At 42.2% G+C, this 22208-nt stretch overlaps 2 protein-coding genes across 5 annotated transcripts in view; one reads left to right on the forward strand and one right to left on the reverse strand.

Moving 5' to 3' along the window:
- Window positions 1-1209, reverse strand: part of snx7 (sorting nexin 7) — a 48152-nt gene extending 46943 nt beyond the window's left edge. The window contains exon 1 of one of the 4 annotated variants that reach the window (XM_007541127.2): window positions 1009-1198. In XM_007541127.2, the coding sequence (XP_007541189.1) occupies window positions 1009-1092 (84 nt within the window). In that variant the 5' untranslated portion in view covers window positions 1093-1198. Of the gene's footprint in view, window positions 1-1008 lie in introns of all 4 variants that reach the window. The other 3 variants (XM_007541124.2, XM_007541126.2, XM_007541125.2) reach the window with 3 other exon arrangements.
- Window positions 1210-8045: 6836 nt separating this feature from the next.
- On the forward strand, window positions 8046-19108 carry LOC103129902 (tubulin alpha chain-like). The gene is made up of 4 exons (XM_016665493.1): window positions 8046-8621; window positions 14603-14769; window positions 15610-15842; window positions 19102-19108. The coding sequence occupies exons 1-4, from the start codon at window positions 8111-8113 to the stop codon at window positions 19106-19108; spliced, it is 918 nt and encodes a 305-aa protein (XP_016520979.1). The 5' UTR covers window positions 8046-8110.
- Window positions 19109-22208: the final 3100 nt, after the last annotated feature.

Here is a 22208-nt window from a genome sequence, read left to right on the forward strand (position 1 = left end):
ACATCATTGATATTAACACTAAAAGGGGCAGTACTGTGTGTTTTCCAACCACATAGTGCTATAAAATGGCACCAACAACTGCTATAAAATGTTAACTTAATTAACATAGTAAACTGAAGTTAATTGTGCTAAAAGCATGATAACGACTTCAGTTGTTATAAAAATGCTGTATCTCAAATATGACTTAAAGAAATTTGACTTAGTAGTTTAACACCTTGAAATTGTTCCTCTGTTTAAAATCTCCACCTTCAGGAAGTCTGAAGGTGTAGTGACTGCCATGGAAGATTAAAGGATTTCTCAGAATCAAGGAAACATTCCTGGTAGGTTTTTGGTGAGGGAATAAAATTATAACTTGATGTAAAGCTCAAAAAAGTTGATTTTTACATAATACTGCCCCTAGAGAGTGTGGAGCATTTTTTGTCATATTTATATTCATATTTAATGTCAGATACATTTCATTACAAAGAGGGTTAGGCCCAAACTGAGCTTAAAGCCAGAATATGTTTACATGTTGCCCTAATAAAGTCTTCAGGTCAGAGACCTATGCTTTGCTCATCTGGATAAATGAGGATAAGGTTTTAAATTCCTTCATTTTCCTGTTGGATTCAAAATTAACATTCCTATCAAAAAATCAGTCAGAGCACAGGAAATAAAAAAAAATGTCAGGTGAGAACTGGTGTTGGCCAGGACGTCGATCGATGTGATACCAGGCGAAAATAAGGTCAGCTTCACACTCCAAAACCTACAGAAATTAATGTCAGCAAAATTTCTTTAAACAGACAAAAAAAAATCTTTTAAAAAATAAAGTACTTTTAAAACAGCAGCAGTTTAATAAAAGACTGTTTGGCGTTAGGAACAACTTAGAAGCCTAGTACAACAGGCAGCTGACGGGAGACTCGGTTCTGTTCAACTCTTCCTGGTGTCAGCGGAACACCACTCAGTCGGTCAGTCCACAACACCAGAAAGCCACAGCAAAGCAAAGCTGACTCAAGGCCAACTTTATTTTACCTTACTGAACACCTCCAGGTCTTCGTCCTCATCAAGGTCCAACATGTGTCCTGAAATGTCCGCCGGGACTGTAGCTCCACTCATTACAATGCCCGACTTTTTAAATGAAATAACTTCAATAGGAAGAATTGAGAAAAACTTCCATTCCAACTTCTGAGTTGAAATGGAAGCCACAGCTCCCGAAACCACTTCCACTGAGCGTTTTCAAAATAAAAGCATGATAACGACTTTGGCCATAGTTTATTTATAATTCGTCAATTAACAATACTTGTCTCACAACATATTATAACATATTATGAGACCAACAGATGTAGGTTACTGACATATAAAACGGGAGCAATCAATTGATTCAAAATCAGGTACAGTCAATCTTGTTTTACACAATAATGTTTAACAGTTATTGGCATTAACTATGGCGCTAATTGGGTGAAAAATACAGTTGTGTTCAGTTTGGAATCAGAATCAGCTTTATTCACCAAGTTTGTGCACAAAAACAAGGAATTTTAAGTCTAAATGTTATGGGGGAGGGAATAAAATAATAGGGTTTAGGTCAGAAACACCCAACCAGAGACCGGAGGATGGTCCTAGTGCTGTCTATCAGCTAGTGTACACTCTGCTCACAGCCTCCCCCTTGCTCTATGTTATGCTATAGCTTCTCCCCGTTACTATGCTCAGGCTAGTTAGGATGGCCACCGATGCTAACTTGTTAGGCCATCAATCTGTGGCCACCGATGATGGCAGATAGTTTCTGTAAGGACATTTAGCACATTTAGCAGCACACACATTTTGAGTGACACTGCTAAAAAATGTCAGGCAAGAAGATTTTTTAGCGGAGAGTCTTCCTGACTCTGGTTGCTTATGACAGGGAGAGGGTGCAAGCATTTTTCACAGACTCAAGAAAGGTGAGTGATGACAGATAAAACAGGATGAATGTGACATTATGACAGAAATAATTAATTTCTGAGAGATTAGATTAATTTAACACTATTAGAAAAGTAACAGATCCCCATGATCGTTTAATTAGGAAATTAATACTGGTGCTTTTATTTTGGTAAACAGCTAACGTACTTCCAGTATAATCATTTTCTCTTTTCTATGACTGGAATCTACAGTACGCAGATGCGGAAGACACGTCAGTTCACAATCAGTTCCTAAGAATCAACAGAGAGCCACAGAACTGAAAGCGACGGACTGTAACTTATTACTACCGCTAGTAGACATGATGGTGATTCACATCTGTTTCAAGAATGCTGCAAGACAAACTTTTGTAAAAGATATTCCTTATCTCCAGTGATGGTACACAAAGCTGGAATGGCTGTTATCCCATTGTTTCTGTTGAGTGTAAAACAGTAGATGTGGGTTGCAGCAAGTTTACTTGGCACTGCCTTTTATTCCTGGCGAGACTCTTGGAAAAACCTTTGAGAAATCACAAAGTAACTGCAACTTTCAGGAGTGGTTTTATTAGTAAAAACAGTGAGAAAATTGAACTTAACATTTAACAAAACCATTTGTGAGCCTGCTGCTTTATTATTAAATTTTTGATAATTTCTTATTTTTGTATGGTTTTTTTTTGTCCAGGTTAACTTAAAATTTTAGCTATTATTGTTACAGGTTAATTTTCTAAACTACAGTGATTGTTAGAGGTACACAAAAATTAAAATATTAATCCTGCTATTAGGACAGTATTTACCAATATTTTGCTTTATCACATTTTTTTCAATTACTTGATTAATGAGGTCTGTTCTTTCAATCAGTCAACTGAATCTGGCAACTGGAAGAAAATAAATTAACAGTGTTTTATACAATATTTTGCTAATTCAAACATAGGAATTAGCAATGTTTGCTAACGCATTTATTGCATTCTGATTCAGAATGTTTCACCATAATGTATAGAAGGGTTTTGAACTTAAAAGGGATTTAGTTTCTAAAGTTATCTGTGAACAGGGACACCATATAGGGGGGGGGGGGGATTGATGACAATTCTAGGATTCCTGACCAACAGGGGGCCTTCCACAATTTATTTATGTTTTGTTCATAGAAATAAAAAAATAAAAAAAATGGGGCCCTGTCAATTATGAAATTAGTAATATTGTATTTTAGAAGATTGGTTTTTGCAGTAAAAAATTAATGTTCCCACTCCCAGATCAAAAATTACACATCCATATTTGCCCTGAACCCCCCTGGATCTGCATGAAATGGTTCATTCCTGCTTGGAGAGCTTGATGCCTAGGGAAAGACCTAGACATAGGGGAATCTGGTGCCAGTATCAAGTGGTGCATAGGCAGATGAATCCTGTGCAACCAGATCTGTGGATCACAGAGGAAGCGAGTCGTAACAGTGTATCTCTGGCAAGAGCTCGTTTATTCTGATTACAAAAAACAAATAAACAGATAAATAAAATACAATTACAATACAATTCAAATTCAATCGACATCCAGAGTGTCCACAAAGAAATAAAATAAAACAAAATTTACAAATAAAACAACATAGCAAAAAATGAAGAAAATCTAATCCTAAATTAACATAACCAAACTGAAAAAAACACTCCGCCTAACACAGTAAACACCAACGTCCGTCAGTTATAACGGTTCTCCTAAGCATTAACGTCGGGCAGTTATAACCGTTACAGAGGTTATAAAAAAAAGATCAAGCCCACCACAAATAAGTACATCCTCAAGAGAAACAAAAACACCAAAACACTACGAAATACAAACACAACATTGACCTATCACCATATACCCACAGAACATCTCAAATGGCCCATAAAAAGTTGCCGTTTATACTACCTGTTGATCACAGAGGACAGTGTATCTCTGGCAAGAGCTCGTTTATTCTGAGCCGCGCATGCCCAGAGCCAGGAGACTCGTTCTCCCTGTTAGACCCACAGCGGCACGAGAGCGCCCCCACTGGCAAGACACATGCACATGACAAATACGTCTATGAACAATAAAAATAATAATAACAAATAAAAGAAAACAAAAGACAAGACCAATTCTGTTTGAAAAAATAGGGGTGTATTCATCTTTTATTTTTTTTAACTGTTTCTCAACACACTACACTCTCCCCCATTTTAAAAGATGTCTCCAGACATCTAGAATAGAACTAACAAATATAACTATAAAAAGTCAGGTTTGTTGCTTGAAATGTCTGTCATTTGTCAAAGTGTCATTGCTCTAAAATGTCCATATTGGCATACAGTCAGAGGTAGCAGGGTAAGACAGTATGGGGCAAGGAAGACATGCAATCATCAGATTTACTCCAGATTGCAATGGGTGATAGGATGGTTGACCCAGGTGGTCATATGTGAAGACCTCTCTAGGTTTTACAGCTCTGGCTGACCTCCTTACTGGCAGCACTTCCTCCTCTGGTGTGTGCATGCCAGGTTCGGAACTATCCTCTCCATTTTCCACCTCATTCTCCATTGATGGTTTTTCAGTTAGTGGTACCACTGGAGGTACTAATTCAGGACAACCACCAACTGTGTTGAACTTTGCTGTTGCACTTCAGCATTCTGCGTTAAATGTCCTGCAGGCTGGAACTCTGAAGCTACTGCTCTGAGATTACTGCGGACATTTGGCTCAGAAACATGAGGGATTACTTTACTCCTTTCATAAACAGGAATAGTTCTGAGGACATAGTTGTATCGTTCTTCCTCGTCAGAATTTTCATATTCCTGCTCAACTGTCAGACTGTCATGATTCTGGCATTCATTCTGTTTTCGTGTTTGGTTTGAGGATTTAATCTGTTTATCTTGTTCAAAAGGCAATTCATTAACAGGTAGCAGTAGATTCCGATGCAAAACACGGAATGTTTTGTTTCCAGTTTCTGGTTGTACACAGTAGATGGGCCCATCACCGATCCTGTCAACAATTCGATGAATATTTTTCTCCCAAAAAGCACGGAGTTTCCCTGGACCACCTCTCTGAGATAGATTTCTCACAAGAACCCGATCTCCTTGTTGTAATGCAACCCCTTTAACATGTCGATCATAATATTGTTTCCCTTTTGCGGAGGATTTTGCACTGTTATCTGAGGCAATTTTATATGCCTCCTGCATCTGTGAAGCCCATTTTTGTGCATACTCATGTCTAGAATGTTGCTTCTCTTTAGATTTCAAATCAAAAAGCAAATCAATTGGCAAACGGGGATCTCTGCCATACAGAATAAAGAAAGGTGAGTAATCTGTGGACTCGTGTTTAGTACAATTGTATGCATGAACTATGTGGGGCAGGTGGTCTTTCCATTCATATTTTTTTTCCTCATGCAGGGTGCGGAGCATTTGAAGAAGAGTTCGGTTTAGACGCTCAACTGGGTTCCCCTGGATGATATGGAGTTGTTCGAGAATGGGTTATTCCTGCTAGTTGTTGGAGTCGGTGGAACACGTTGTTCTCAAACTCTTTTCCCTGGTCATGATGTAACTTTTCAGGGTAGCCAAAGCGGGGAATAAAGTCATAAAAAATCTTCTCAGCTGCCGTTTTGCCTGATTTGTTCTTAGTTGCATAGGCTTGTGCAAAGCGAGTAAAATGATCAACCAGAACCAGAATGTACTCATAACCACCTCTGCTTGGATCAAGGTGCAAATAATCTATAGAAATGAGCTCAAAAGGGCTGCTGGTTGTTATTGAGCCCATTGGTGCTTTCTGAAGCTTGTTTGGTTGTTTCTGCTTGATACAACTGCACTTCTAGATGAGATACTTCCAGCGGTTTTTAATTCTTCGCAGCGGCGTAGCCGCTTCCGCAGTGGTTGAGCAGCGGACTGCGCATGTTACAGTCTAATTAACTTTTGCATCGTCATTTATTTCCTCAAGGTCAACTACCAGCTCCTCAAATGGATTAACACAGTGTTGCATTCTCTTTAGTTTTCTCTGGTCTGTAATGGAGACTTGAATTTAACGCACCATTTCAACCAAAGGTTTTGAATGTGCTTCCTAACCAGAAGCTCCAAAGCGTTATTGTGTGCCCAAGTCTAGTTTTCCAGAGCTACCATCTGCAACTTTAGATGTGTTCCTTCTCTAACACACCTGGATCATTTACTCATTATAAGGCTCTGCAGAACTGAGTTGCTGCTAATGAGGGAAGTCAACCTATTGTCTGGGGTGTGTTTTAGCAGGGATGCATCTAAAAGTTGCAGTCTAGAGGACTGCACCTGGTCACTCCTGATTTGCACCGTCAATGTGGCCCGTTGAAGGTGGCTAATATGCTGAAGTGGCCCTAGGTGAAATTGAGTTTGAGACCCCGCTCTAGAGGGACTGGGTAACATGAGAGGGTGTCAGCATCAGCATTAGTTTTTCCAGGTCTATACTTTATGGTGAAATGAAAGTCAGCTAACTCCCCAACCCAGCGATGTCCGGTGGCATTTAATCTAGCTGTGCTCAGGACATAAGTAAGGGGATTATTATCAGTGTACACAGTGAAGGTGGGTGCATAGTACAGATAATCCCGAAATTTATCACAGCCCACTTCAAAGCAAGAAATTCTAGCTTGCCGGAATGAAGATGGTAATTTTTCTCAGCAGGTGTGAGTGTCCTGGAGCCATATGCAATAACACAGAGCTTGTTTTCCTGTTGTTGATAAAGTACTGCACCCAGACCTTCATTTGATGCATCAGTGTGGAGGACAGAGGGTAAATTAAAATTTGGGTACAGTAATATGGGTGGACTTGTTAGCATGTCAACAAGCTGGGACACTACATTGCTGTGTGTTGCTGTCCACTTTACTGGGGTTTTGGATGGTAACTGTCCAGTATTCTTAGACTTCGACTGAGTTTTGGAATTAGCTGAATCTGGTTTCTGATTACACTCTCTGGAGTTTTCTATGAGTTTAAACAAGTGGTCTAGCTACCCTGGAAAAGTCCTGAATGAAACTGCGGTAATAGCCTAGGAACCCTAGGAGGGCCCTAACCTCTCCCACACTTTTTGGTTTTCTGTCTTTAAGTTGGTTCACCGCCTCAAGATCTTGTGGATCAATCTGAACACCTTCACCAGTCACTAATCGGCCAACATACCTGACCTGACGTTTAAAAATCTCACATTTTTTTGGTCGCAGTTTGACACCATGTTCTTGCAGGCGGCGAAGCACAAGCCTCAAATCATCAATGTGATCCTGGAAAGTTCTGGAAAAACAAAGCACATCATCCAAATATGGAGAACAGCACTCATCCCTCAGACCATAAAGAACCCCTTCAACGCACCTTTGGAAAGCAGCTGGGGCATTCGTAAGGCCAAATAGGAGGCGGACCCACTCATACAAGCCCCAAGGTGTGCTGAATGCAGTCATGTGCCTTGAACTCTCATCAACAAAGCCTTGATGGTATGCACTGCCTTGGTCAAGTAGTGAAAACCAAGAGTAACCCCCCAGATTGTCCAACAGATCTTGGATACGTGGAAGTGGGTGGCGGTCAGCAATAGTTTTTTGGTTCAGTTTTCTAAAATCAATACAGTCGTAAACTCTGATCTTTCTTTCTGACAAAGACGACAGGGGATGAATATGGTGAGGTGGATTTCCTAATCCAATCACGGTCAAGAAGATTTTGGACATATTCTTTCACCTAAGGAGGTGAAAGGGGTTTAGGAATTGCATTATAGGACATCTGGACAGGTGTTTCGTCCTTAATGTGAATTTTCAACTGCAAATTTGGAATGCAGTCAATGTCAGAGTCATGCCTAGCAAAGACTTCCGACTCCTCATACAACATATCCCTGACTAATTTCTGTTCATTCTTCCCCAAGTGAGACAAATCAACAGGAGGATGCCACTTCAAACATGTCTCATCTTGTGTCTCACTGCTTTCTGGTATTAACTGTGCTGTGCATGAGTTTACAGGAAGATGAGGGGTTGTCCATGAATCATTTTGGTTGTACTGAACTGGATTCACCTCTGTGACCTCCTCTAAATTTCCTATAACCGTTCTCTTACCAAGGTGGAGTATTGAATGGGTATTTTAACAACAGCTGTTAACCCACTGGAAACCTCAACAAGAGCTGGAAAAAGTTCTAGACCTTCAGGGCAGTTATTCAGGTTACGCCGAAGGTTGCCTTGTCCTGAAAGTCTACTCATTTCTAGATTTCTACTTCGTCCTTGAACGTCCAGAAAATAAAGAAAAATGCGTGAGTGTATTTCCTTCCATATTGGTCAGGCTGGAGTCCAGATTGGCAATGCCTGCTGGGAGCTGTATTGCCTGGAACATGGCATCCAGCCGGACGGTCTGATGCCGAATGACAAGACCGCAGGAAGAGGAGACAACTCCTTCAACACCTTCTTCAGTGAGACCGGTTCTGGAAAGCATGTTCCCCGGGCTGTGTATGTGGACCTGGAGCCCACTGTCATTGATGAGGTGCGCACTGGGACCTACCACCAGCTATTCCACCCTGAGCAGCTGATCAGTGGTAAAGAGGACGCTGCCAACAATTACGCTCGTGGGCACTACACCATTGGAAAGGAGATCATTGATCCTGTTTTGGATAGGATTCACAAACTGGCTGACCAGTGTAATGGTCTTCAGGGTTTCCTGGTTTTCCACAGCTTCAGTGGAGGCACTGACTCTGGTTTCACCTCCCTGCTGATGGAGCGCCTGTCTGTCGACTACGGCAAGAAATCCAAGGTGGGCAGACTGTGTGAGATTATCAACCATTTAGCATAGTTAGCATAGCTACAGACTACTGTTTGCCTCCATTTCATTAGCATTTAATGAATTAAGGAAAAAAATTACCAACATATTCATATATTGAACTTGTCCCTTGTACCATCCTCTCCTGAGTGAAATTAAAGCTGCTGTATGTAACTTTTATACAAATATTTTTTTCCACATATTTATTAAAACTGTCATTATGTTGTGACAGTATGATACAAGAGGTAATCTGTGAAAAATCTATTTCCTCTGCTTTCTCCCAGTGCTCTCTAGAAACAACCAATCAGTGGCAGGAGAGTTTTAGTGCTGCCAGTCACAATCTCGTGTGGCTCATCCTTCCTCTGCTTCACTCTGTGCTATGCTGCAGCTACCATAGCCTATTGTGAATGCTCAGTCTAATTAGCATAGCTACCAAGTGATGGCAGATAAATGATTTTCCTGTAATGATAAGTTGTTTCTCCACCATTAGCACATTTAGCAGTGAGTGAATGAGGTTGATTGACAGTGCTAAGAGCGTCCTACTGGTTCTGATTGGTTGTTTTGGTCAGAACGATGCAGTACCTTAGCTAGCAATAGTAGTTCAGGAAGGAGATTGACTGTTTTCATAGATTATCTGTCTCATAATAAACTGTCACAACATGTTGACAGCTTTAACAAATATGGAGAAAACATACTGCAGCTTGAATACAATGTAACTACAGAGCATTTTTTGAGAAGTCTGGATTGTTTCATGTATATTTTGCATGTTGCCTATGACTGTTGCTCGTGGGGAGAGACATTTCAGTATCTAAAACTAATAGAAAAAATGTAAGCAACCTACTTGCATACTGTATGCATACTGAATTTTACTCTTGCATGCAAAATTCATGAGCAGTAAATATTGTACTTGTTATCAGTATTGGAGTAAAGAAAGCAAGGCAGTTGCAAGCTGTTGTGACGCTTTTAATGGGTCAGATAGACTCAAGAAATTGTAACAGCTGCGTGGGGGGAAGGGGCCCAATGACATTTTTTTTCAGGGACCCAAGATTCCTGGCAGCGCCCCTGTTAGTGAATATTAAATCATTATGAAAACACATGAAACTATAGCACCCAAAAAAACCAATAAAAATAAAAAAAATACATTAAATGAATTAGGTTTGTTTAGATTTGATCAGTTTTATTTGTCACATGCACAGTTACACACAGTAATTGTGCATGTGACAGTAAAATGTGTTGTAGTACCTGCAGTCAAAGAGAAAGGAGAAAAAAAAGAAAAACACACAAAAAACAGGTGTTTCCCACAGCACATAAATAATCATAAAAAGATTAGAACTGAAAAAGAGAACTTAATGCAAGGCTCAGAATTGAGCAAACAAATGCCGACATTTACCATTTCAGTTCTTTCTGTAATCCGGCTGGAGTCCAAAGACGCGGAGTCCTGACTCTGATTGGTTGTTTCTGACCGGGAGCGATGCATTTCTCCAGGTGGCTGCAGGAGCACTGTGAGGAGGAAGAGCTCAATTCTTCACAGATTTTCAGTCTCATACTATATTATACTGCAGCTTTAAGGGTAAATTCTCCTTCACATCAAATTTTCATTTTTTAATTTGATCCTTCTTTTACATTGTTATATTTTTCTATGAGGAAACTGTCTCATTACCTATCAGAAACAATTTTTGTTGAATGAGGATAATTTTACATCAAAATCTTGAAGAATAAGCATTGGTGAACTGTATGAAAAAAATCCATAATAAACTATTTGATCAATCTGTTTCTTTCCTTATTTAATAAACATCTGGACAGAGTTCTAGTTTTTTTCACTTTGGGGAATCATCAGTTTTGTCGATGTATGTCTGCACACTCTGTCTTTTTAGAACACAAATAACTGTCCAGATATGAAAACGGAGATGTAGTGTGAACAGATGAAGCAGTCACTTGCATAATGTGATCATAATCTTTATTTACTGTGGTGTAGTTGGCTCTTATGCTGCAGTGACTCAAGTCTCACCTCTTTTACAGAGGAGTCGACCAAAAGATGTCAGTGTTACACAAGCCATGCTACACGTCACCCATTTCTGCTTCCTCTGGTGATTGAGCGTTTGACTCCATCACAAGCTGAGTTTAGCATCACAGCTACTACTTCAGATGTCCACCTTCATTCCATGCTGTTGCGGCTAAAAGAGCAAAATATGTTATTGATGTAGGGGGAAAGACAGATTTATGCAATTGACTAAAGGAACTGGGAGATTCTCAGTTACAGTGACAAGCAAAAAAGTGTCAAACCACCAAGTTTTACCTTGTCTTTCAAGAAGACAAAGTATTTGAATCTTCCTGAGTGGTCTTGCTCAATATCAATCAATCCCTAGCCTTTTTAAGGTTTCATGAGTTTTTCGTTGGGCTTTGACTGCTTTTTATTCATTTTAATTTTTTGTGGAATGCTTTTGCTTGGCTATTTTTTGGTATTATGCCACTTAATTCTTATGCATGAACCCCTTGGGTAAAGTAAGTAAAATCTATTGTCATTTCATGTGTATCAAAACTATACTGTAGCAAACCGTCTGTTTCTTTTTGCAGGAGACCAAATAATACCTGTCATATCTTCTGACACTCAAGCAGCAGGGATTTGTGCCAAAGAAATACGCGCTCCACCATCACCTATTGCCTGGCCGCCACCCCACATTCAGTCTCCACGGTAACCAGCCATTGCAGCAGCCCACAGGTGGTGCTATTCTCTAGTATTTCAATACTCCATCAGCATCTAACACAGACGATCACCACAACATGATAACAGAGTTCCTCAGCAGGCCCACTGCTTCATCACCTTGACAGAAGCAGTGAGCTGCTGAGCTAGTCAAAAAATATCATAGTGAGTGTTTTTGGTAGGACCCAAATGCAGACGAAATTCCAGGCTAGCAGATAAAGTTCAATTTCTTTTAAAAATAAATAAATAAAAGGGAAACTTACATGAGGCTCAAGGAGGGAATTAGCAGAAAAACAACTGGAGAACACAACAGGAAAAAAATGGGGAGGAATAACAGAAGGATTCAGTGATGAGCAAGGAAAACTGAATAGCTTAAGTACTGAGGAAGAGATGGAAGTGACAAAGGACCCATCCATCCATCCATCCATCCATCCATCCATCCATCCATTTTCTTCCGCTTATCTTGGGTCGGGTCGTGGGGTTAGCAGCTTAAGAAGGGAGGCCCATATTCCCTCTCCCCAACCACTTGTTCCAGCTCTTCAGGGGGAATCCCAAGGCTTTCCCAGGCCAGCCAAGAAACATAGTCCCTCCAGTATGTCCTGGGTCTTCCCAAGGATCTCCTCCCAACCACACCCCTCCAGGTCTCACTGTCATTGCCCACGTGAGCGTTGAAGTCCCCCAGCAGAACAAGGGAGTCCCCAGGAGGGGCATTCTCCAGTACCCCCTCCAAGGACTCCAAGAAGGGTGGGTAATCTGAACTGTCATTCGGCCCGTAAGCACAAACAACAGTCAGAACAACAGATCCTTCCCCACCAGAGAGGTGACATTCCACGTCCCAAGAGGACGTGGAATGTCCTTCTGTATCCGAGGATCAGATCATCAGGGCCCCCTCTCTTGGCCACCACCCACTGAGGGGGTACACAGCAAATTCGGAAGTGTCAGATTTCCAGTGCAAGTGTTGTATGTGTTGCAAGTGTTAGTGAGTGTTAGATTAACTAACACTCACTAAAACAAAAAGCAATCCAGTCTAGTGTTGATTTCTAAATTAACTCCAACAGTCTAAACCAACACTCAGTGTGGTGTTGAAACTATTGGCCATCAATAATCCCCAAATTCATTTTAAAAGACATTAGATGCTACAAAAACACCAGCACCAGTTGCAGTATATAATCTTTTATTTCAAAACATCAAACAGCACTGACAGCAATATACTATACAACAAAGGTCATACATTCATGGTACTTTGCACTGAAGGTGAAGTGTGCTTTGAAAGTTCATTGGAAGCGGCCATGGATGGTCTTGTGATCACTGATGGTGAAGTGTCTTTGGTGCTGCTCTTCTTTTCGCCAACATAGAGGAGGAAGACTTCCAGCCTGGAAGGAAAAACAGGAAATATAGCAGAAACATTAGGATAATAAATAAATATTTTAAAAAGTAGTGTGAGCAAAACTAATCAGACTCACCTGTGTGTGTGTCACCATCATATTATTCAAATTACTCTGCTCACCTGGTTTACAAGATAAAGCACAAAAAAGTCAGAAATAATAACTAAAAAAATTAGTCAGCTTAGAAAAAAATTTGGACAGCATTAAAAGTTGTGCCAATCTGTCTGAAGAAATGTGTTGAAGTCATCATAACAGGCTTCAGTCACCAACATGACACACTAACAAAGAAAAAACATTTTGGCAGTTTTTAGATGTGCCACAGGTACAAAACACCAGAGTCAAATGGCTCAATTGCCTCCTCATTGCGTAGATATGTTCTCCAGAGTCCTGCTAATCACCTAATTATTGTATTCAGGTGTGGTGCAGCAGCGGCACATCTAAATGTTGCAGGGCAGTGGCCCTGCAGGACTGGAGTTAGACACCTGTGGCATAGATCAAGCCAATGGTCCAGCACAGCCACACCCCAATTTTGCAGTCTACAGCCAAACAATTAAAGAAAACGACCTCGCAGCTAAATAATGTTAACTCAAATGGCCTCTAGATTTTCCTGACAGTTTCAATGTTCGGTTAAGATAATAAACAATCATACATACCATACCATATCCAAACAAATAAGCGTACGTTGAGCGAACTATGTATATGAATCGATACTCTTGCGTGAACAGAAAAATAATGCCTCCATAAAAAATAGTCAAAAACATGATCATTTTAACATGGAACTTACCTTGTTATAATAAGCTCCACACAAGACGCCATGCTGCTGCCTCCGCTCCTCAGGCAAACATGTGACGCAGTAGCGTCGGCCGGGGGGGCGGGGCTAATGACCGGGCCCAAATAATAAAGCTCATGATAATTTAACTTTACAACATGGACATCCCCGCAACATCGGAGCTAATAAGTTTCATCACCAGAGAGAGCGACTATGTCATTTTAAAATCCATCTGACATGATGTACAACAAACCAAGAGAACAGAAACATCATTAGTAATTTCATCACTAATGATGAAACAACACAAATTCAAAACATGTTAACGTAGTCCGTAGAAATGCTCTAGCTAGTTTGCCATTTGTTGCCAAGTGACTGATGATGACGTTGGTGACAAGCTTTACCCAGAATGCACCTGGAGACAATAAGGACGATTAATTTGTAGTTTTGTGTGTCATAAAGTTAAATATAAGAGTGAAAATAAAGCCAGTCATGTGACACAACATTTTATTCAATATTTTACACTCATTATGTCTCTAAAATCGGTCAGTCTGGTAAGGTTTTTAGCAACCATGAGTCAACAATGGGGCACCCTACTATATAACCTACTGGGGTATCATATTCGTTTTTAACAGGAGAGGGCTCTACTTTACAGTTCTCATAAGATGTTATAAAGAAAATTTGGATTCCTGAAGGCATTTTCTGCCTTACAATTGTGTGAAGAACTGTCTGATTTTGATTTCTAAATCAACACCACACTGAGTGTTGATTTAGACTGTTGGGATTAATTTAGAAAACACTGGACTGTATTGCTTTTTGTTTAACTCTTTGGAACTCTTTCATGAGTGTTAGTTTCCCTAACACTCACTAACACTCATGTTGTTGAATTAACACTGTATTTTTAACATACAACACGTGCACTGGAAATCTGACACTTCCGAATTTGCTGTATGCCACCTTATCATGATGGAGGAGTGTGAGTGTCCCAATGATCCCAGGAGCTATGCTGTCTGGGGCTTTAAGCCCCCGGTAGGGTCACCCAAGGCAGACAGGTCCTAGGTGAGGGTCCAGACAAAGCGCAGCCTGAATACCCCGATGATGAGAAATAATGTTGGACTTAGTGTTCCTTTGCCCAGACGCGGGTCACCGGGGCCCCACTCTGGAGCCAGGCCTGGAGGTGGGGCACGATGGCGAGTGCCTGGTGGCCAGGCTTTTACCCATGGAGCCCGGTCGGGCTCAGCTCGAAGAGGAGACATGGATCCCCATTCCAATGGGCTCACCACCTGTCGAAGGGGCCAAAGGGGTCAGGTGCAGTGTGTGATGGACGGTGGCCGAGGGAGGGGACCCTGGCGGTCCAATCCTCGGCTGCTGAAACTGGCTCTTAGGACGTGGAATGTCACCTCTCTGGTGGGCAAGGAGCCGGAACTAGAGTGTGAGGCTGAGAGGTTCCGGCTAGAAATAGTCGGCCTCACCTCGACGCATGGCTCTGGTTCTGGAACCAGTCTCCTTGAGAGGGGCTGGACATACTTCCACTCTGGAGTTGCCCACGGTGCCGGGCAGGAATGGGCATACTTGTTGCCCCCTATCTCGGCGCCTGTACGTTGGGGTTTACCCCGGTGAACGAGAGGGTAGCCTCCCTCCGCGTACGGGTGGGGGGACGGGTTCTGACTGTTGTTTGTGCTTACGGGCCGAACAGCAGTTCGGATTACCCACCCTTCTTGGAGTCCTTAGAGGGGGTACTGGAGAGTGCCCCTCCTGGGGACTCCCTTGTTCTGCTGGGGGACTTCAACGCTCATGTGAGCAATGACAGTGAGACCTGGAGGGGCGTGGTTGGGAGGAACGGCTCCCTCCCATCAGAACTCGAGTGGTGTCTTGTTGTTGGACTTCTGTCCATAATGTCCAGGACACCCTAGGCCGCAGTTCGATGACTGACTTTGTCATCATTTCATTGGATCTGTGGCCGTATGTCTTGGACACTGGTGAGAGGTGCGGAGCTGTCCACTGCCACTACCTGGTGGTGAGTTGGCTCCAGTGGTGGGGGAGGAAGCTGGTCAGACCTGGCAGGCCCAAACGTGTAATTTGGGTCTACTGGGAATGTCTGGCGGAGTCCCCTGTGAGGAGGAGCTTTAACTCCCATCTCCAGCAGAACTTCGAACACGTTCTGGGGGAGGTGGGGAACACTGAGTCTGAGTGGACCATGTTCCGTACCTCCATTGCCGAGGCAGCTTATCAGAGCTGCGGCCACAAGGTTGTCGGTGCCTGTCATGGCAGCAACCCTCGAACCTGTTGGTGGACATCTTCGGTGAGGGATGGTGTCAGGCTGAAGGAGTCTTATTGGGCCTTTTTGGCCAGTGGGACTCCAGAAGCAGCTGATGGGTACCGACGGGCGAAGCGGCATGCAGCTCGGGTGGTTGCTGAGGCAAAAACTCGGGTGTGGGAGGAGTTTGGAGAGGCCATGGAGAAAGACTTCCGTACAGCTTCGAGGCGATTCTGGTCCACTATCCGGCATTTCAGGTAGGGGGAAGCAGTGCAGCACCAACACTGTTTATGGTGTGCTGCTGACCTCAACTCAGGATGTTGTGGACCGGTGGGTGGAATACTTTGAAGACCTCCTCAATCCCACGAACATGCCTTCCATTGAGGAAGCTGAGCCTGGGGACTCTGGGTCGGGCTCTCCAATCTCTGGGGACGAGGTTGCTGAGGTGGTTAAGAAGATCCTCGGTGGCAGGGCCCTGGGGGTGGATGAGATCTGCCCGGAGTTCCTTAAGGCTCTGGATGTTGTGGGGTTGTGTTGGCTGATGCGACTCTGCAATATCGCATTGACATCGGGGGTAGTTCCCCTGGATTGGCAGACGCCCTGTTCAAAAAGGGGGACCGGAGAGTGTGCTCCAATTACAGGAGGGTCACACTCTTAAGCCTCCCTGGTAAGATCTATTCAGGGGTCCTGGAGAGGAGGGTTTGTCGGATAGTCGAACCTCAGATTCAAGAGCAGTGTGGTTTTCGTCCTGGTCGTGGAACACTGGACCAGTTCTACACCCTCAGCAGGGTCCTGGAGGGTGCATGGGAGTTCGCCCAACCGGTCTACATGTGTAGACCGTGTCCCTTGGGAAGCCCTGTGGGGGGTGCTCCGGGAGTATGGGGTACCGGGCCCTTTAATATGGGCTGTCAGGTCCCTGTATGACCGGTGTCAGAGTCTGGTCCGCATTGACGGCAGTAAGTTGGGCTCGTTTTCGGTGAGAGCTGGACTCCGCCAAGGCTGCCCTTTGTCACTGATTCTGTTCATTACTTTCATGGACAGAATTTCTAGGCACAGCTGAGGTGTTGAGGGGATCCATTTTGGTGGCCTTAGGATCGCATCTCTGTTTTTTGCGGATGATGTGGTCCTATTGGCTTCATCAAGTCGTGATCTGCACCTCCCACTGGAGCAGTTTGCAGCCAAGTGTGAAGCGGCAGGGATGAGGATCAGTGCCTCCAAATCCAAGGCCATAATCTTGATACAAAAAAGGGTAGAGTGCCTTCTCCGGGTCATGGGGGATTATCCTGCCCCAAGTGGAGGAATTTAAGTATCTGGGGATCTTCCCACCGTCATCTATGGTCATGAGCTTTGGTTCATGACCCAAAGAATGAGGTCCTGGATACAAGCGGCCGAAATGTGCTTCCTCCGCAGGGTGTCTGGACTCTCCCTTAGAGATAGGGTGAGAAGCTCGGTCATCCGGGAGGGACTCAGAGTAGAGCCGCTGCTACTCCACGTCGAGAGGAGCAAGTTGAGGTGGCTCGGGCATCTGGTCAGGATGTCTCCTGGACACCTCCCTGGTGAGGTGTTCCGGGCACGTCCCGCCGGGAGGAGGCCCCGGGGAAGACCGAGGACACGCTGGAGGGACTATGTCTCTCAGCTGGCCTGGGAACGCCTTGGGGTTCCCCCGGAGGAGCTGGAAGAAGTGGCTGGGGAGAGGGAAGTCTGGGCCTCCCTTGTGAAGCTGCTGCTCCCGTGACCCAACCCCGGATAAGCGGCAGAAAATGGATGGATGGATAGTTTTCTAGCTGAAAGTATTGGAAGTAGCTGTGAAAGAATAAAAAGTTTTAAACAGAATTCTTTAGGAATTATGGGATGTTTCATTCAAGATTATCAGAAAAATAACTGAATATTTCAAAAATCGTAGAAGATATCAATACCAAAAGACAAAGCCTTAATGTCTGGAATGAGCAGAATATGGTAAAAGTTGAATGGTTGAAATAGCACAAAGTGTGCACAAGTACACATAAGTGCAGAAAAGTGTATAGAAAACAGTGGAAGACCTCAAAAGTGTGAATGCCTACAGCACTGAGACTAATTAGCTCTGTCAGATCGGTTCACACCTCAATGGGCTCAGGAAAGGTCAGGCTAGAGTTTTTAGGCCTGATCTAAACTCTAGTCTGCTTTGCTTGATAAAAACTCAAATCTCAATTAGTTTGTAAATTTACTATCGGGATAAGTAAAAGTAAATTTTAAGTCTGACATTTTATAGTATGTGAAAAGAATAAAATATTTTTGTATTTAAATGGCCTTGAAATTTCAGATAATTGCCATTCATCTTGTTTTAAACCGACTGATCCTAAAGCAAACCATTTCTGACTTGAAACTATTTATATTTTTGGAAATTAATTATTTTTCTAATGTGATGAAACTGTGTCATCACATCACCCATTCAAACATCACCTATTATTCTAAGTAGGCAGAAGATAATCAATGCATATTGATCTTTTCTCTCTACCACAGCCATAATTACTACCAGTTCTCTTTTTGTTTAATGAGATTGTTGAATCTACCCTCTCACATCTGAATACTCACAACATTGAACGTAATTATTCTATTGCAGCACTCCACAGGACATCTTTGTGTATTTTTTTTCCAAACACACACTTCCAATTGCATTACAAACAATGCAGCCTTCTGCTTTCGGCATTTTGCAATTCAAAACGATTCAAGCTCTCCCTGACAGGAATACTGAGGAGAAAAGAAAGGGACTCCACCAACCAGCATTAACATAGAGGAAGCTATTACCACATTTGGCCTTTGCAGCCAACAGGAAGGTTACAGTGTTGTTTGCATGCACACAGGTCACATGTCTCATATTTGTTTGTTTCTGTGTATACATGTCTATGTAACACTCTGAATTATCTTCTAGGTCTATATGCTTTTAGTGGCACATATCATGAAGGAGATATAAACTATATTTGATGTCAGTGTGTGTGTCTGAGTGGTTTACGTGTGCACATGTGTGCCTACTGGACACCCCCCCTACCCCTCCCTCCCTGGCTTTCAGATTGGAATCTTCTGTAATGGTACTACAAAGGTCAGGCTTTTTCAGTGCTTGGGATGTAGCAGTGGCTGTGTTTAAAGGTCACCTCGCCACACCATCACATTATCTCCATGCCATTTCATAGTAGTTTGTCTGTCTGATTGATTTTAAAAATAGAGCTGCACCTTCTGCAGCTTTAGCAGTGAAACCTGTACAAATGTAGAAAATGAATGAAGAATGGGGGCAGAGGCAGAGCTGTTGGATTTTTTTTTAAACCAAAGGATGTGTGTCTGGTGTTCATGCTGTGTCGGTGGCTGCCTTTTTTTGAGGTTCACTGTTGTGTTTTATATTTGCAGGTACTGAGGCCTCACATCTCATTGGTGAACAGTTTAGGTTGTTCTGCCCTCTAGACTAAAGGAACAAGATATTTTACCAATTTTTTCTATAATTCATGTTACATCAAAAAAATGAGAGGGGCAGAGACTAAAACAGGCAGAATCAGAATTCAGCTGGTTGGACTTTTGCCAGGCTAGAGTCAGGGAAACAGGGAAGGTAGAGAGGCAATTTTACATTGAGATGAGGGATAAAAGGTTCAAGAGGGATGGCAAAAGTTCAGGATCCAGGAGACAATGTCTGAGGATGATATAAATGCTGGCAGAAACAGCATGACAACGTACAGCTGAGTTGCATGACTGATCATGAAATATGACAGTGCTCCCTCCACAAAGTGACGATCATCCAGGTTGATCATGATGATCCCGATGGAAGGCCTCAACCATCACCTGATCTGACAGGTAGGAACGTGGGAACACTCCTCCCAGTCAACCAGATGATGGACACCACACCCTGAACGCCCAGAACAAAGGAAATGCTGAATGTTGTGAGAAGCCAACAGTGATCCGGGCAGACCATCCCTAAAGTGTAAATGGTAATCACTGCAGTATAACCAGTTAATTTATAAAATTACCCTGACTCGTTTTTATTTTATTTTTAGTTGTTTGTTTTTATTTTCGTTTTGTCTTACTGGTAAGAGTATATTTTTCTTTATGCAGAAATCTGTTAAATATATATGTTTTATATATGCNCATTCTTTTATTTTCCTGTGTTCAACTCTGCAATCTTCTTATAATGTACTATGAAACACAATCTACTCAAAACATAATCAGTTTTATCATTATCCAAAATCATTGAAAATATATATAACAATTAAGTTGTTACTGTTACCACAAATCATGAATACAGATTATATATTTCAGTCTTACATTACAGACATTGTGATTACAAGACATAAATCATTTCAACTATTACTTATCCATGTATTTGATTACAACTATTACTCACATATGTATTTCATTTTATTTCTTTAATCATTCTTAAATCAATACAAGATTACTGTTACTCCCCAGGCCTTTACCCTGCTTTTCTGCGTGTACCTAGAGAGATCTCACAAGTCCATGCCAGTTTTCTTGACAACGTTGTAGTATCGTTTCTGCTTCAGCACGGAGTAGCGGTTTAAGCAGAGAGGTAATGAAATACAACAGACACTGACAGGCCTCTAGTCTGCCTTTCTCTGAAGAACTACTGAGGGGAGGAGACAGCCAGGTGAGGAAAAACTGTTCTTATCTATCGATACAGTATTTTTATCATACAGACATTAGGCTGTTGTTGTTGTGCTATTAGCTAGCTGCTAGCTACGACTTTGCTAGCAAAGCTAATAATGTTAAATAATGCTAAATAATGTTAACTCAAAACAGCAAAGCTAGATAACTAAAAAGCTTCTTCCCTGTGTACGAGGCACATCGCCCGTCCAAAACTTATCATCTCCATAATGGATAAATGTCCTATCTTCTACTTTCCTTTGCTGCTTAATGTACATTGCGTTTATTCTGGCGTTAGGTAAATGTATCTTGAAAGAGAATAGCAGTTGAATAATAGTCCAACAAGAATATTCATTTAGAATTAAAAATAACTCACCCTGAATTACCATGACAGATATAATGTATGTCATTAATGAAGAGGAAAAAACTCAACCCAGACTTGGGTGAAGTGTGCTTTGAAAGTTCATCAAAAGCTACCTTGGATGATCTTGTGATCACTGATGGTGAAGTGTCTTTGGTGCTGCTCTTGTTTTCACCAACATGCAGGAGGAAGGGCTGTCCTGGTTGCACGGCAATGAGGAAGGCTTCAACACTGGCTTGCATCTTTGACATAATGATAAGAAGACAAATAATAACAATTATTAAATACNAACAAGAGAAAAACAAATACAACAAAGACGCAAACAAAAAAAGAGATGCAAAATATATATATAAAAACAAGTGTTCCAGACCACTAGAGCTTTGTATCCGAGTTCAGGGTCTTTCATCCTTTCAAGCTTATTCTGTCATGGGCTTGAGAAACGACCCGGTCTACGGAAGAGGGGTCCTGTGAAGGCAGAGAGCATTGCAGAGAGAAGCTGTAGCCTTCAGGTAGCTGCCTAGCCTCCACCTCGGCGTTATGTTGCATAGCAACCGTGACTCATGATTTAAACAATGTTTGTAGGCGAGAATATAGATGTACAAATCTCACATTTCTGCTCGGTTCATCAGTGCATCACCTAATTGCAATATTGCTCCGACGTTTTCGGAGATGTCTGCTCCTGCTGTATTAACACCCAGCTCCCCTCGCCTGCTGTCAGCTGGTCAGGTTTAGTATACCACGGGAGAACACCCGACTCATTTGGGCTTTCCCAAATGACAGTTAAACACAGATATTAAGTCAGGTAACATCTAGTTGTAATATTTTGGTTCAGTAAAATATTTCATTTATTCCTGAGCAAATCGGTTTGACTTTTTAAAGTTAAGCCTAAAAATACAATAGTTTAATTAAACTGTATTGTCTTACCCAGGCATGTGCAGAGAGGGGGTCTGGGGGTGCTTGAGCACCTGCCCTTTTTGCTCCTTGCCCCAAAGTGCCCTTTTGGTCAATTTTTTTTTTTTGTTGCTATTATTTTCAAATAATAGCAACACATAATAACATGTACTAAAATTATTTTTTTTATTTATTTTTTTTGTACAGCATAATACGCCTTCCGGTCACCTTGTTACCTTTGACCTTTTGCCAGTGACGCATGACGCAGTTGCCTCTCGCGCAGTGAGATGGCTAACTGGAGCTCAGCATAGCGAACGTTCCAGATTACAGAACAGTTTTTGGTGAATAAAGTGAAGTAGACGGAAAACGTTGTTCGTTATTCTGCAATAGCCAGCCACGCCCTAACCTCACCACTGACTGACTATTGACCAGTTCTCTGTCTAACAGGTCCGGAAAATCCCTGAAACCTAGGTCTTACCCTATCACAGGCTTACTAGAGAAATTCTGTTTAAACTGGCGGCGGAGAAAACTCGTCTAGCTCTAACTACCTTCAGATCCAGAAGTTACGGCCCTTTTCAGTTGAGAAACAGTCGACAGAGTAGCACTAGCTGCC

Source organism: Poecilia formosa, unplaced genomic scaffold, assembly GCF_000485575.1.
Source record: "Poecilia formosa unplaced genomic scaffold, Poecilia_formosa-5.1.2 Scaffold590, whole genome shotgun sequence".
Taxonomy (NCBI): Eukaryota; Metazoa; Chordata; class Actinopteri; order Cyprinodontiformes; family Poeciliidae; genus Poecilia; species Poecilia formosa.